The sequence below is a fragment of the Rattus norvegicus genome, chromosome 7 (assembly GCF_036323735.1).
Source record: "Rattus norvegicus strain BN/NHsdMcwi chromosome 7, GRCr8, whole genome shotgun sequence".
NCBI classification, from domain to species: domain Eukaryota; kingdom Metazoa; phylum Chordata; class Mammalia; order Rodentia; family Muridae; genus Rattus; species Rattus norvegicus.
The window spans coordinates 34,358,584-34,375,871 of NC_086025.1; the positions used below are offsets into that span (position 1 = coordinate 34,358,584).

Sequence of the window (17,288 nt, forward strand, 5' to 3'; positions counted from 1 at the left end):
TGTTTGCTTTGTTGGGATAGCTAGGCTCTGATGATGCCAAGGAGTCTTGGTTTCTATTGCTTATGTTCCTGCACTTGCCTCTTGCTATCAGTTTGTCTCTGGTGTTAGCTTGTCTTCCTGTCTCTGACAGTGACTTGTCCCTCTTGTAGGTCTGTGTGTCAGCACTCCTGTAGACCTGTTTTCTTTCAGCCAGATCTTGGAACAGTGAGCTCTGCTCTCAGGTGTGTAGATACTCCTAGTGACTGGATATCATCTCTCGGCACAGACAGACACTGAAAGGTCCTGCCCCTGGCTGCTCCTAGGTCCCTATACCCAGGGGACACAGATGGCACACGGCAATTTCCACTTGTGTTGGGAATGATGTGGCCAGAGAGTAGTCTCCTCTGAGTTCTCAGGAGTGTCCGCACTTCTGAGTGTCCAGCTCTCTCCCCCATGGGATTTGGGTGCAGGGACCTGTGTGACCGATTCAGCTCTGTTCTGGGTGCAGGCTGGACCCAGCAGGTTCTTGCCCATGCCTGCTCCTATATTCCTCCCAGAGGCACTATGCAGTTTCCTCTTGGGCCAGGGATGTGGGAGAGGAGGGCAGAAGTGGCATTTTGTCCTGTGGTCTCAGGATTGTTCAAACTTCTGGGTCTCTTGAATTTTTCTGACCACCATTATTTCCTTCATACATTTTAATCCTTTAAAAAGAATTCTAAATGATGGAATGTAAGTGTATGTGCTAACAAAAGTTAATATTATCTCAGTAACAAAAGTAGCCAAATCTATCAAAAAAAAACTATAGATCAATGCATGTTATAAACCTAATCTACCATGGCAAGCAACATTCCAAATCCACTAACATGTAAAAATAATGACATGCTATTAGCACGTAGTAGTTATTTCAAGAATAAAAGAATAATTTAACCCATATCAATGAAATGACATCAATATGCCATAGTAACAGAATAGAAAATAAAACTACCTCATTGTCTAAATAGATACCGAAAATGCATTTGAGAAAATTCAATATATCTTTCTTACAAATTCTCTAAAGAAACAAAACTAGGAATAGAAGGACATTCATCAAGTCAATCATTCCAAACCCACAGAAAGGTACTTCAATATATTCATTCCAAACTCAGAAACAAGATGGGGAATCTTTATTCTTAGTATCTCATTAAATATTGTGTTTGACAGTCCTACTGAGAAACAGAGAAAAAGTAAATTAAATTAATAATTACACATACATGGCAAAGGAAGTTGGTCAACAGTTCCTCTCACCCACTTATATTCTTTTAACATGTATCCCATTATCCATTATATATCCCATGTTCTTACCCCCATACTGGTAAGAACATGTCTGCTTTGTTAACTAATTGCATACTTATGGAACAAACAGTGCTTGGTATATAATAATGATAGAATAAACAGTTTTGACTAGTGGTATAAATAAAAGAATCAAAAGGGGTGACTCAAAATGTACTACTGTTTCACTCAGCACCTTGGAGTGTTATGTTTTGTCATTTCACTGTTTTTGTCTCTTTTAGAATAATGACATTCTGGAGATGCATGAGGACACTTTCTGTAACGTTAAAAATTTAACTTATGTTCGTAAGGCGCTAGAGGATATTCGACTGGATGGAAACCCGATCAACCTCAGCAAAACTCCTCAGGCATACATGTGTCTACCTCGTTTGCCCATTGGTAGTTTTATCTAATGTTAGAATGTTAGGCAAACATCAGCATTGTGATGCTTTCTGTAGCCAAGTGAAGCATATCTCTCTTCAGAAACAAACTCGGTATATTTCCGATGTGTTAAAAAATGTGGCATGGTTATATAAACGATAAGGTAAGGGTGTTAAGATAAAATAAGAATTCAATAACTTAACTAAACATGATTAAGTATAAATTAACAAAAGATATAGACAGTAAATTAGGTATATATTTGAACTAGTCATCAAATCTCATACAATTTGAAAATTGTAGATGTTCATGTCAAGATAAATATGTAAGAAATAAAACAGTTGAAATGAATAGTTTAGAAACGTTGCTAAGATGTAGACATGTAATTAAGTTTCTTTAACCTTAATTATCACTGATATATGTTTCCCACCTGATTCATTTAAGAGCACAAGGAAAGTATTAAATGTGTTTGAAAAATATGTGGTCTTGTGAAAAAGTGTTTCTTATAATCATAGTTTGCAAGTAACTGTATACAATAGCAACACACATTCATTCAGTTTCTTGATAAAATTTATCATTTTTAAGACCATTAAGTCAGGATGATTATTTTCAAGTTTCATCCATTTGCCTGCTAATTTCATGAAGTCATTGTTTTTAATAGCTGACTAGTACATTGTGCAAATGGACCACATTTTCTGTATCCACGGCTCTGTTGAAAGGTTATAAATAATATAATATATCTTTTGAAATCTTTTGCAAAATGAATAAATATAAGTAAATGCTTAAAAGCTGACAGAATGCAAAAGTTTTCTTTCCAGATGCAAGACCCCAAGTTCAACACAGTGATTTACTATGTAACTACATGAAAAATTCCTCTGAACCAAAAGTAAAAATAATTTCTCTTTTCTTAGAAATGTATGTCTGTCAAATGTGTTAGATATATATGCAGAACACCATTACATATGTATACACATAAATATTTATGTTTAAGTGCAAAGGATACTAAGTATACCGAAAATTGCTTGCATACGTTTAAACATTCCCTGGGGACATTTCCACTGAGTACAGCTCCTGGCATCCTGAAAAGTCATTTCCTTCTGGGGATATGTGAATGTTGCACATATATCACAACTGTCCAAATGCCCAATGTTTGACAATCGATAACTCCATAAGCTTGAGAGTATCTCTGTGGATAATGTCATAGAAATAGGATTCTGAGTAAATTATCATTTAAGTTATTAATTAATGTTATGACATTTCCTTAAAGAGTACTAAATAAATTTCCTTCAGCCTTTGGGGGGGGCGCTGGAGTGTGATGCCAAGGTTAGGGCTGGGTACCTCACCATCACTTTTGCTCATTTTGACCAGTTGTGGGTCTGTAATATCTCTGTCAGCCGCAAAAAGAAACTTCTCTGTGGAGGGCTGAGAACTGCAACAACCTTTAGGTATAAAAAAATAAGCATTTAGGAGGTAACTTGATACTATGTGCATTTAACAACATAATTGTAGTAGGTTCTTATCCACACTCCTCAAAGATATTCTAATAACTCATTTTTTTCTTGTCCATATCATTTGTAAAGCCAATACCACAGGCATTATAAATATAACTCAAATTAAAGAGGATTTTTCTAATGTGTCTCTTACTTTGTAAATATTGCCCTCGTTAGTGTTCACGTTCAACTTGACACAACCTATCTGAGGTAATCACAAATAAACACTGGCCAGATCTAACTGTCCTAAGGCTATGTCTGTGACAAACTGTCTTGAAATTTATAATTCATGTGGGAGAATCCAATTCACTTTAGGTAGCACCATAGCACGGTTTCTAGGCAGGATGGTGTGAATCAGATAACAAAACTTGAGGAGCAGGAGCCAGTGAGTTGACGAATAAGAAACCTTTCCTCCATGGTTACTGCATCCACTGGCCTCTCCTGAGTTCCTGCATAAATAAAGCACACATTTTTCTGGTCTTATTACTACTCTCTGCTTTCTTAATTTTTTTTTGAAAACTTCCAAGTTGTTGCATGACTAATAGCAGTTTCTAAAGATGAGAGTGAGTGAGACTCTAAATATGACACTACTATAAATTCAAAGCCAACATCCTTCCTGTCTTACAAGGAAGAGAAACACATTCTGCGTAACAGAAAATTAAGCCTTTCTTCATCATAGAAAAATGACTTAATGGCTCATAGATGAGATTCCCCATACCTCACCAATTTTTAAAAGTGGTGTATCTTCCCAGATTTCCCTCAAAAAATGGATAGCTTCTTTTCCGTTAGATATATACATATGAACATGCATACGACCTACTAAGTCCATTTAGAGTTATTCATGTATTCATGTTTTTAGGGTTAACCACTTGGTATTTAGTTAACCCAGTGCAGGGAGAAAGACTGATTCTCCCTCTCTCAGAAATTATGGTCTATAGCTCTTTATTTAGGGTGGGGCCCCATGAGATTTACCCCATCGATGTTGGGAGGTCCACTGGTGTTAGCATTACTCAAGTCCTTTTAAACAGTCATACTGTTGAGCTTCCATATGTAGAGCTCCCCTGCTATATGTCTAGGCTCATGGGTCTTTGGATCTTCCCAAGAAATCTTCAATATTCCTTGAACCTTAGGAATAAAGATTGTGTTGTACTTGTATCAACTTGGGCCAGGTAGCCCTGAGTTCATTGTTCATTGCATTTTGAATATCTTGAAAGTTGTAGCTATCTGTAAAACTGTGGTAGTACAATCTTCTCTAAGTGACCCATGGCATCACCAGCCATGGTTAATTGATTCATTTCCAGCATCAACTATTATGTCCCTCTGTACATATCTCTATCTCTATCTCTATCTCTATCTCTATCTCTATCTCTCTATCTCTATCTCTATCTCTATCTCTATCTCTATATCTATCTCTATATCTATATCTATATCATCTATATCTATATCTATATCTATCTATATCTATACCAACAGGTTATAAATGCCACTATTACATTTAAAAGAATATATTGTCATGCTGGACATTGTTGGGGTTCACAAATGCCACATCTGGGAAGTACTACTGATTGCTTCCCTGTCATTGCAGCTTACATAGCATCTTCCCGTACTATGAAATTAATTCTAACAGAGAAGTTTGGTACATCAGATCCAACATGAATTCTTTGAATCCTATGTCTGAAATAGGTGTTTTCAATGTCTACATTGAAGTTCTAGGACATAACCAAAGTTAGCAGCAATAGCCTATGATGTTTTGGAAATCTCTTCATCTCCCCTGACTAACAATTTGAAGAAAGATTTTGTATGCCTGGTACTGGGGTTTTTGTTAGTCTATAGATCTTGGAAAGAATGTTATCTTCCCACGTGGCTTAACGTCAATGCATATGTGCAAGTGTGTGTGTGTGTCTGTGTGTCTGTGTGTGTGTATGTGTAATTTTAAGTATATAAAAACTATACTTATATCTAAACATCCTTATTGATTCTTGCTTCTGTCTCCTTCTCTACTGTCCTTCCTCCCTCTTCTGAATTAAAGCCATCCCCTACTCATTTTTTTCCATCTCTTCCTTCATAATGACCTGTATGCCAGCAATTAAAATGTATTTTATTAGTTTTTTGAGACTCATACTTTTTTATCATTTCCACCCATCTCCCTTTCTGAAAGTATTTTCCAATTCCCTATGACCAACTGACCCCTTCTCTATCCAAATAACAATGAGTATTTTTTGTAATCCTTCAAAACAAGTTCGTGCTGCTCAAAGATTCTTGGATGATGGTCTACCACTGCAGAGTCAAGGGTCACACTCTACCAAGGGCTACACTTTTGGAGAGTACTATCTGTATGTTCCTCTCTGTGAAGATCGTAATTGCGAGTAACTCTATGGCTGGGGGAGGATTCTTTGTCCATCTCTTCTCCCAACTGGGCTTTGGTCTGGCATGGGTTTGCACAGGGTTTGAACATGCTATTAAAAATACTGTGAGTTCTTGTGAGCAGCTACCCTGCTGTGTACAGAAGATACTGCAATGTTCCCTTACAGTTTTTCATTACCTTAGGACATTGCGTTCTTCCTGTCCCCTCCTCTTCAGTGATTTAGGAGGGAGGTTGCTTTTGCTTTGTTCAGATTGTGACTGTATCCTGCTTCTTCCCTCTTGAAGGAACAATCCACTTAACCAATTTAATTTTTATTTTGAAAGGAGTCCGCAGTTGAGAGATATTAAATTTTAAAGGAGACTAAATTTTTTAAAGGACTGAATTTTTAAGTGTTTGAATTTTTAAGACCAGGGGGCATTAAATATTTAGAATGCTTATAATAGTGTTGATATTAACGTGTGGTTGTGCAAATAAACATGTAACAAAGTTTGTGGGCTAAGAATCGTGTGTATTTGTAAAGTTGACAAAGGTCAGTTGTGCTCTCTGGTTTTATGTCAACATAACATAAACTAGAGCCGTCTGAGAGAAGGAAACCTCCTTAAGACTGGGCTGTAGGCAAGCCTGTGAGGCATTTTCTTCCTTCTATTTTTTTTCTTTTTTATGTAAAGCATTTTCTTACATAGTGATTGATAATGAAGACTTACCCTATTTTGGATTTTGACATCCCTGGGTATATGGTCCTGGGTTGAATAAAAAAAAAGCCCAAACTGTGTAAGGCCATGAGAGCAAGCCAGCAGGCAGGACTCCTCCATGGCTTAGGTACCAGCTCCTGCCTTGGAGTTCCTGCCACTGCACGTATAAGTTCCTATCCTAACTTCCTGCAATGATGGGCTGAGAGGTGAAAATTTAATTCAAATAAACTTTTCCTTCACCACTTGTTTTTGATCCAGTGTTTCACCATAGCAACAGACTCCTTGACTAAGATAGGGACCCTAGAAGAGAATCTATTACCACAGCTCTTCTAGAGTAGCACAATTCCTTCCTACAATCTACAGCTTACACAGCACATGTACACTTATAGTTACAGATGGCCATAGCTACCACCCCTCATCAAAGAAACTTCTCTTTACAGCACATGGAGATTGTCTTAGTTGGGGCTTTACTGTTGTGAACAGACACCATGACCAAGGCAACTCTTATATGAGGCAACTTTTAAGTGGGGCTGACTTACAGGTTCAGAGGTTCAGTCCACTATAATCAAGGCGGGAACATGGCAGCTATGATGCAGGAGGACCTAAGACTCTACATCTTCATCTGAAAGCTGTTAGCAGAATACTGGCTTCCAGGCAGCTGAGATGAGGGTCTCAAAGCTCATGCCCACAGTGACACACCTACTCCAACAAGGCCACACCTCCAAATAGTGCCACTCCCTGGGCCAAGCATAGGAAAACCATCACATTTAAATCTCTGACCCCCATAGGCTTGTTCAGAAACATGAGTCTATGTGGGTCATACCAAACCACAGCATAATAAAAAGTATATTTAGTCCAAATTTCAAAGTTCCCATAGTCTGCAGCAGTCTCAACATTGTTAAAAGCCCAAAGTTCAAAGTCTCTTTTGAGATTCATCTAATCACTTTAACCATAATCCCCAAAGCAAGACAGGACACCAGCTGGGCAGTCTCCAAACGCTGCATCTCCATGGTGATGTCAAAGCAGTCTTCAGATTTCCACTCCTTTTTCATCTTTGTTGACTGCAACAAAGTTCTTTCCCCTGGGCTGATTCCACTTCCTGTTAGCAGCTCTCCTCAGCAGATATCCCAAGCCTCTAGCATCTCTAACATCTTGGGGTCTCCAAGGCAACTTCAATGTTACAGCGTTTGCTTGGGTTAGACACATGATCTTCTGGCCTCCTCCAAAGGGTTGATGTCACTTCTCCAACTCTTCCCTCTGTAGCACTCTAAGCTCAGGTTGATTCACTCCACTGCTGCTGCACTTCTTGGTGATCATCCCATGGTACTGGCATCTCCAATACATTTAGTCTTCTGCTGCAACTAGGCTTCACCAATAGCCTCTCATGGGCTCTCGTCTTGGTGCCAAGCCTCAAATCCTTTTCATGACCCCTTCAATTCTGGGCTGTCAACTGCAACAGAGGCCGCACTTTCACTAATGGCTTTCTAGGGCCTCTCACAGTGCCATTCCTCAGCTGCTCTTCATGACCTTCAAAAACAGTACCACCTGGGTAACCTTAAACATTATCAAATTCAGCTGCAGCATGAGATGCAACCTTGGCTACCTCTAGAATATAGCTTCTTTGTGCCTTCAGAATACACTTCCCAGATTTCACCTGAATGATGCTGGTCTCTTCTTAATCACTGCTAATTTCTTAGCACCAGTTAACTAGCATCGATTGTCCTAGTAGTCCTTTCTATTTTTCCCTCTAAAGCTACATGGTAGAAGCTGTTGCTTGCAGGAGCTGGAACATGGCCACCACCCCCTTGTTCTATTACATTTTCACTAGCTTTCTGTTTTCCAGCTCCTTCACTGTCTTAAGTTTGACTGTCCTGGATCTTGCTCTATAGATTGACCTTGAACTCAGAGATCCACATGCCTGTCTCCTGGGATTAAAAATATATACTACCATGCATGGACTTCAGCTTTTCTTCATCTAGAACTTGCTCTGTCCCAGAGTGGCCTTGAATTCAGAGATCTGCTTCGTATACTCAGAGATATGCCAGGATTAAAGGTATTACCACCATGCCTGAATCTAAACTTAGCTGGGTAGAATCTTGCCCCAAAGTTCCACTCCCTTTATCTGGTTTCTCCTAGAACGGGGGATTTGTTTCCATTTCACTTTCTGGTACCCTTTTAATACTCAAACCTATATTTTATATTTTCCCCTTCTCAGCTTGTTAGGCTTGTTCAAAATGCTCTTCATGAGACTCAACCAGAAAACAAATTCTCTGCTGGTTGTGTGTGTGAGTGTGTGTGTGTGTGTGTGTGTGTGTGTGTGTGACTTTCATTGTCACTGCAATTAATTTGAATCTCTTCACCTTAGAGTCATCTCTGGCAGACTCTTTAGACAAGGTCAAAAAGTAACCACATTTTTCACCAAAATACCACAAAAACAGGCTCTTGGCCACATATTGAAATTATTCTCTGCAAACTCTTGGGCCAGATCTGTATAGTTCAAATGACTCCAAACAACAGAGCCTTCCATCTTCCTAGCAGGATGGCTCATTAAGTCCTGCTTAAAACATTCCGTGGCTCTCCAAATCTGAAGTCCCCAAATCCACATTCTTCCAAACAAAAACATAGTCTGGCCTATCACAGCAATACTCTACTCCCAGTACCAACTTCTGTCTTAATTAGGACTTTACTGCTGTGAACAGGTACCATGACCAAATCAACTCTTACAAGGACAACATTTAATTGGGGCTGATTTATAGGTTCAGAGATTCAGTGCATTATCATCAAGGCAAGAAGATGGCAGCATCCAGGCAGGGATGAGGGAGGAGGATTTAAGAATTCTACATCTTCATCTGAGGCTACTAGCAGAACACTGGCTTCCAGGATGCTGAGATGGGGGTTCTTAAAGCTCATGCCCACAGTGACACACCTATTCCATTAAGGCCATACCTCCAAATAGTGCCACTCCCTGGGCTAAACATATACAAACCATCACAGAAATCATCAAAGAAAAATATAATTGCATACTATTCAGTAATGGACAGATACGGGGGAGTACAGCTCCAGTGGATACGTGTATATAAAAGCTTCTGGGATTACCACAGAAGAGGGGATATAAAGGCTGTAAGAGTCAGAACACCAGAAAGCCTACTGTGCCGTGGCTACGTAATGAAGACCAGAACCATGTCAGTACCAGTAGTGGTGGTAGTGTGAAGGCGGATAGTTTAGTAGCAGATCTACTCCTAACATGGCCAACTAGTGGATTTTGACAGAAGAATTAATCTTTTCCGAGCTTGACCCCTTCAATCGATCACTCAATGCAATATATTATTTTCGTCCTTAAACCAGACACACACACACACTCACACACACACACTCACACACTCACACACACACACACACACACACACACACCCCACACACACAGACACGGGGGGGAGGAGAGACACCCCACACACACAGACACGGGGGGGGTGGAGAGAGAGAGAGGCAGAGACAGAGAGAGACAGAGAGACAGAGACAGAGAGAGACAGAGACAGAGACACACAGAGAGAGACAGAGACAGACAGATAGAAACAGAGACAGAGAGACAGAGAGACAGACAGAGACATACACACACAAAGCAGACTCAGCGGGTAGTTTTTGTATATTTCTGCATATGTAAACATATGTGTACAACCATCATAATCAAATAAAAGGCTATCAGTTTGAGGGGGGTCATTGTGGAGTTGAAGGGTAGGTTTATGTGAAGGCAAGAGGGAGAAAAAGAAGAGGAAAATGTCATGATTTTACTGTGATTTAAAATGTATATATATATATATATATATATATATATATATATATATATATCTTAAAAGAAGATTTGAGTCTCTGTTCATTCTGAATGAATTTTGGATGAACTACTACTGCCACCAAGTGTTAGGATTACAACTCAGAAATATATTTTCTACTGAAAATATAGCATAAGCCATATCAAGCTATTTCACTACATAGCATCTGTTGGAATTTCCAAATGTCAGCAGTGTCATTAAGACTGTCTAAAAAAAAATACTAGAGAATCGATAAAAACATTTTTCTGGATTTTCTTAATATACTTAGTCCAACATAAACTTAATACAGTTTGTAAGCAAAATTATTGGTGATTTTGTTTCCACTAATGTGATGGTCATTATTATAACAGATAGGCATGTGCGTGTGTGCACGCGCATGCACACACACACACATACACACACACACAGAGAGAGAGAGAGAGAGAGAGAGAGAGAGAGAGAGAGAGAGAGAGAGACCATACAAGGGAAGTTTTACTAGAAAGAACTACAGTGATTGTTTTTGCTGTTTTAGTGGACTGAGACACTGCACAAAAGGATTCAGTGTCATGTAACATGGATTCCAAGGTCTTGGGTTATGCAGGTGGCCTTTGAGTGATGAAGGTAACTTCCAATGAAAACTGTTAGTTACCCCAAGCATAGTTATAAAGGAGTGAATTCTTGCAATAACATAAATAATTTTGTGCTTGGGTTCTCAGGTGACAATTTAATGCAGTCCTTTCTGCCCAGCTTGGGTCAATACTTAGTGAAGAGAAGGCTATGCTGTTGCTGGGATCCTAACCGTTAGAAGCTGACATTTCAATAAATGCTGCCTTAAGCAATCTCATTTGCCATAATTGATTATTCAAGGACAAAAACTATAGCAATATATATGGACGTCATAAATGTGTCTTGTTTGAAGCTTAAATTGGAGAGTTTTATTTGTCAACATGTAATGTACACAAATCAAGTAAAAACTTTTAAAAACTTCCCATCATGCTCCTGGAGTAATGTTGACTGTGACAGTAAACTGTCTAAAGCCATAGTTGCATTGGTCTGCCAGTATATTAAAAAACTTATATTACAGTCCCAAGGTTATTTAAAAAATCAAAACCCAGGGGCTTGAGAGCTGTTTCAGTGGTTAAAAGTGTTTGATCACCCTCTCCTGATCACTCAGAGTGTGGGAGAGGGTGACTGGGATTGGGCAGTGAGTGGGATGTAAAGTGAATAAGTAAATAAATAAATAGATGATAGATAGGTGATAGATGATAGATAGATAGATAGATAGATAGATAGATAGATAGATAGACAGACAGACAGACAGATAGATACAATTAAAAAAACATTTTAAAAGAGTGTTTGGTCTTTTTTCCAGAGAACAAAATTTCAGCACCTAGCACCTAGATGGCATTGCTTACAATAACCTGTCATTGAAACTTCAGATGGTCCCACACCTTTTGATTCAGGTGCGTGCTCACATGTGTTATATACTCACACAGGAACACATTTAAATTAAAATAAAATAATTTATTTAGAAAAAGAAATTTGTATAAATCCTCAATTACAATCTGTTGCTTTCTTAAGAATGGGGCAAATGTTACTGACTCGATAAGTCTTAGAAATGCTAATACTGTTTCACTAAAGTCAGGAGTGCAGACTGTCGGTAAAAAGATACACTTTGTTTTAAACTTAGGAGAGGGGGATTTCACTAAAATAATATAAACTATTGTCAGCCTTAAAGCCCATACCGAGTCCTTTTAGAAACAGATCTTGGTTAGCATAGATCCATTTTGAATAAATGGCTACAGTGTCTGCCAACCTTATGAATATGCCTTGAAGAGCCAAGGAGCCATTATTCTGCGTTTTATGTTTAGTAGACTGCTCTAAGCAAACCACTGAAAAAGCAATGCTGAATGAAGCCTGTGGAGCCTATACTCTCAAGGCAACTGGAGTCCTAACTCGAGAAGACTCATTCTGGCCTCAGTATTCAGAGGGGAGTTTGAACATGCTGCTGCTCTAGCATTTACTTGATTGATGTTCCCAATAGGGAGTGTTCTATTTTCTGCAATTCTGTTTACCACAAAAATGTGAGAGTAATATTCTAAGATTTTTTTTCGGATCTATGTGTGATCATGATGCCTGGAAGCTTCCTTGATGATTCTATAAAAGTGGGCTCAAGGCTCAGGGTATGAGTGTTGTTGCATAAGAGGTATGATCAGTGTTTTTGCATATACTATATGAGAAGTCAATATGAAAATGATGGTTGTTATGAACATTTAGGAGTACCTGTTATTTGTTTTTTATCAAGTCTTCTTCCCAACCCTGGGGAATGCATACTACATAAACCAGAACCATGCTTACAGAATGGATGAGGAACTCCAGACTCTCTAAGAGCTTATGAAGGAAAATAAATCTAATTCATAGTCACTTACCTAAGTCAAACACCATGTCTTACTATGAAACTTAAATGGACCCAGTGCATGAATCATAGGGTCAGTGTAGGAACAAAGCAAAGAGAATCAGAATATTCCTATTCTGAAAATCAAGTCCATGATAATACCAAAGTCAACAGACTCACCTATAGAATACTAGAATTAGGTGCTTTCTCATGTATGTTCTTAGTTCAGTGGTGCTGTGAGCTTATCTCTTTTACAGTCAAACACGTCTGTGTTTAAAGACTAGTTAGCTGTAAAGTCTATCAGTCCCCAGGACATTGAATATATAAAAGAAAAGAAAGACAGACAGACAGAAACTTCAGTCCCGGAATCTGTGAAACTGGTAGCCATCTCATAAAGAAGGCAGGGCATTATTCGTTCGAGATGGTACACACAATAAATGTCTGTGCTCATGTTTCATGTACCATGAGTCTAGCTTTTGAACGTAGGGTGGGGAAAATGGGGCCCAATTTCTGTTACCACAGCTGTCCACAGAGCTGTAGGGAATATAATTGTTTCTCCCCATTCCACTCCCGTTGAGACGAAGGCCCGACCTTCCAATACCTTCCACTAGACTTAAGATAGAAATTTCTAATACTCCCCCTCCCCTAAAAGTTATCGGGGTATGAGCATTGCCCAGCCTTCTCTCTGCCTCAAATCCTACGTCATAAGAACCCTTGCGAATGTTCATGGGCTATCTAGTTCCGGGAGGAACCCCTCCTCCTCACAGAGAGAGCCATGTCCACCCTAATTGGCTGTCGTCCTGGGCAACCAAGGACGCAGGGGGCACGCGGGGGCCCCCCAGCCAGTATTTAAAGACCGCCACCACCGGTGCCCACTCAGTCCGGCCAGGACGGCGACGGTGAAGCACCTGGGTTGAGAGGGAGGAGCAAGGTAACAAGCGACCACTGCCTCTCCCGTCCCCAGCCCTAGCCTCGGCGGAGGCGGGTGTGTGTGGGACCCGGGAGTGGCTCTCACATCTCATTGCCCACCAACACCTTCCTCCCCCACCATCCTTACCCCACCCAACCCACCTGGGCAAGACAACCCAGGTGCGAAAGACAGTGATTCTGACGAAAGAGCGAGCAAGTGGAGAAGAAAGAGGGGGAATCCTCGTGAAGAGGTCACGGTCAAAGGCACGTGGCACTAGGGACTCCAGCTGAAGCGGCGCTTCCGATTGACCAGATCAGGCCAAAGTGACTGCTCCTAGGACGCCACCACTGAGACCTGGTGGAGATCCCTGAACCATGACCCAGACGGTCAACGAAAGGGAGGACCCCCTTAATCTGGGCGGTGGCGGCTGGGCATCCTCCATTCCCTTGCGCACCTGGCCCTCCTACCATCGAAGGCAGAGGGGCGCTCCGATGTCCAAGCGGCGCTACCGTGATGGGCCCAAAACTGAGTATGAGGCTCCCAGGAAACAACCCAAGCAACAGCATATCCCTGGTCCTTGGTTCCAACCACCTAGAGGGCCCTATTGGGCCTTGTACTCCAATTGGGGGCGCTGCGGAGGGCCCTGGCGCCCACCCCTCGTAGCATTCCAGAGCCCCCTGTGCCCAGCTCAGATGATCCGGGCCTATGGTCTGCACCCGCTCTGTGTCTGCTGCTGCTCCTGCTGGAACGGGCCCTGGAACCCCGGCTGGGAGAGACCTCCCGGTAGAAAGAAGCGCTGGGGGCGCAGGGGTCGTGGCCTGCGCCGCCACCCTCGTCGCTCCTTCCCGAGGAATCCACCAATAGACCTGAGCAAGATGCTGCGCCCGGTCAACCTGTACGGGTGGCGGGCACCAGGGATGAGAGCGCCACGGAATACCACCCAGTTCATCATGAACCAGGTCTATGAAGACATGAGGCAGCAAGAGAAGCTGGAGCGCCAGCAGGCAGCGTTGCGGGCACATCAAGCCCAGGCCGGTGGCATCTCCCCAGGAGACTCCACTACCAATGATGCGCCCCAAAGTGGCGCCGAAGAAGATTCGCAGTTGCCGGAAGATCTGTATGGCTTCATGCAGGATCCCTCTCTAACCTTTAGTCCTGCTCCAGGGCAACAAAACCAGTCTCCCACCCCAGGGTTGGTAGAGGAAGAGGAGAAAAATGTTGATGATGATGAGTGTGACGAAGAGGTTTGTGATGAAAAAGAGGAGAGCGAGGAGGAGGAAGTGGATGGAGAGTCAGAGGATGAAGATGTGGATGAGGAGGAAGTCGAAGAGGCTGGCAATGGGGAGGAAAGGGAAGAGGACCAAGAGGAGGAGGATGTATCGGAAGAGGCGGGGCTGGAGGAGGGAGAACAGAGAGAGGAAGACAAATTCTTGCCTCTGGGAATGCCTTTGTCAATCCTAGTAGGGGACGAAGAAGAGAGAGAGAACTTTATGAACTATGATTACTTAAGCCAAGAGCAAATAATTCCCAATGTGCCAGAGGCAGATCTATTTATGGTACCGGACATTAGCCATTAGTCATCAGGAAGGGAACTGAGAAACAAAATGGAACTGATTTGAGGCTAATATGGATTAACAGCTTGTTAAAAACAAATTCAAAAGTGAGTTCCATTAATAAACATCAATGTAAACACCTTGGTTGGCCACTATAAAATATTTAAACATTGGTGTGTTTGTGTATGACTCTGGGTGGGGGAAGGGAAGATTGCAGATATATTTTATTGGAAATGATTAAAGGCCAAATATTTTATTACTACAGTTTGAATATTTTCATTTGCTTCAGACAACTGAGATTTTGTAGTTCAAAAATTTTGCAATGTTGGAAACCATTTGAATTACACAGGTTTATGAGCTTGAAGTCAACAGGTTTCTGATTGTCACATGCTCAAGGAGGATGTATGATGGCCGCTCAGTCCCTGCCAATGCTCTTGTAACTGAGGGTGCTTCAGAACAGCATTTTTCTGCAGGTGTAGGTGTTCTGCCTTCAGAGGTCATTTTTGAGGGCTGTATTTTGGTAACCCCGTTTGCAGTCTGTTGTGGCATCGCTCATTTATATTCCTTGTTCCACAGTGCTATGGATCTTCCTCAGAAGAACATGAAGTTGCTTCTGTGGAACTGGTTATCTGCCATGGCCTCAGCAATCCATAATCCATGCATGGAGAGGATTCCCCATGGTCAGAAGTCAACTTGCACATCTAGTTAAGATCCAAGGTAACTGCAAACAGCGGCACATGGCTTAGATTGTCAAGCCTTGTTCCTGCATATATTCCTTCCATACGTTCAGAGGAAATAGAAACATAGTTTTGCAGAGTGGATTAAAGAAAAGAATGTTGACCTTTGGGGGGGTGGAATGTCTAATTTTGTTTCCCAGTTTGTCTTCTTTAAAATGAAGAGTAAAAATGGTGTGTAAGTATGAGCCTGTGTGAATAATCTCTGATAACTTGTTAAGCAATTACCCAAGGATGACCCATCATTCCAAACACCAATTTGGGTTCAAACATTTTAAGATGGAAAAACACATTTTCCCTGGTTGCATAAGTTCCCTTGATAGCATACATCCAGAATTATCCTGGATGAAAGATTCGAAGACAATGTCTGAGTTACATGTTGTCAGCCCCCCTTCTTAACTTGAAACAGGAGTTAGTATTTATTGATCAGAATATTTTTGTGTTGCTCTCGCTCTTGTATATTGACATTTACTTTCAGGACTATAAGCTATTAAGTAATAAAAGTATTAAAACTGTCCTCATTTATATTTAAATATCAGAAATCTATTCAACTATATTCTAGGGTCCAACAGGATAAAGATGAAAAAATAGTACCATTCTGAAATCATACCAGACACTACCAATTACAAGAGTAAATCACAAACATTTCATTGTAAGCTAAGAAAGTTTTACGTTCTGTATGATCCAGTTTCTAAATGTCCTATATAAAAGTGGCTATCATATGCCTTCTTACTGTATGTATATATAAGGAAAACAAAACCTTTTGCACCTGATGCTCCTGGTCATTCTGTACACATCAAAAACTCAATCATGCTTCACCCAAAACTCAAAATACAAAATTCACTGTCAAATGTATATAGGTTTCAATTCAAGATATCTATTTACGTTCGCAGGTCTTACACATCTCATACCTGGACAGTTCTCACTTTTCTTGTGAGCGATACTTTTATTTTTTATTCACTGTGAATTTTATACATGAACACAATGGTAATGTTTACCCTAATGCATTCTCCCTGGGTCTCCCAACACATCATATCTTCCCAACTTTGTGGCTTCTGAAACTTTAAGTTCATCCATATTTAAAGCATTTTCATTACTACTAGGGATGTCTTCATCACAGACCTATTGCTATGCAGAGACCATGACCAAAGCAATTCTTGTAACAGTTTCAGAGGCTTAGTCCATTATCATGATGACAGGACAGTTTCAGAGGCTTAGTCCATTATCATCATGACAGGGAGGGTGACAGGCAAGATGCTGGAAAAGTAGTTGAGAGCTGCATCCTGATACACAGACACAGGGAGTCCAAGACTGCCATAAATTTTTGAAAAAGCTTATCCCCAGTGACCCACTTCCTCTAACAAAGCCACATCTGCTGGATCTTATAATCCTTCCAAATAGTGCTACTTCTGCTGACTATTCAAATCTATGAGCCTATGGGATCCATTCTTAACCAACTACCACAGAAATGTAAGCAATTGTTCAACTTATATTCTACTCTAGGGACTATCATTCAACAGTTAACTAGACTAGAATTTGTTATTTATTACTCTTCACTAAGCAATGTCAAGGGTAATTGTGTTGGTCCACCAAAACCCTTCTGTCTGGAGGAACACTATTAAAGAAGACACAGATCATAAAGAAACCTTAGGTTGAGACTGGGATATTTCCTATGTGT

At 40.7% G+C, this 17,288-nt stretch overlaps 2 protein-coding genes across 6 annotated transcripts in view; both read left to right on the forward strand.

The window, feature by feature from the left end:
* Positions 1–2,262, forward strand: part of Epyc (epiphycan) — a 37,514-nt gene extending 35,252 nt beyond the window's left edge. Inside the window, 1 exon segment of one of the 2 annotated variants that reach the window (NM_001108088.1) lies at positions 1,530–2,262. In NM_001108088.1, the coding sequence (NP_001101558.1) occupies positions 1,530–1,700 (171 nt within the window). In that variant the 3' untranslated portion in view covers positions 1,701–2,262. 2 annotated transcript variants of the gene reach the window in all.
* A 10,889-nt stretch (positions 2,263–13,151) lies between these two features.
* Ccer1 (coiled-coil glutamate-rich protein 1) overlaps positions 13,152–17,288 on the forward strand; it is a 41,904-nt gene continuing 37,767 nt past the window's right edge. The window contains exons 1-2 of one of the 4 annotated variants that reach the window (XM_039079740.2): positions 13,152–14,983; positions 15,453–15,593. In XM_039079740.2, the coding sequence (XP_038935668.1) occupies positions 13,698–14,900 (1,203 nt within the window). In that variant the 5' untranslated portion in view covers positions 13,152–13,697 and the 3' untranslated portion in view covers positions 14,901–14,983; positions 15,453–15,593. Of the gene's footprint in view, positions 15,051–15,452; positions 15,799–17,288 lie in introns of those variants that run through there. The other 3 variants (XM_039079739.2, NM_001025052.1, XM_063264099.1) reach the window with 3 other exon arrangements.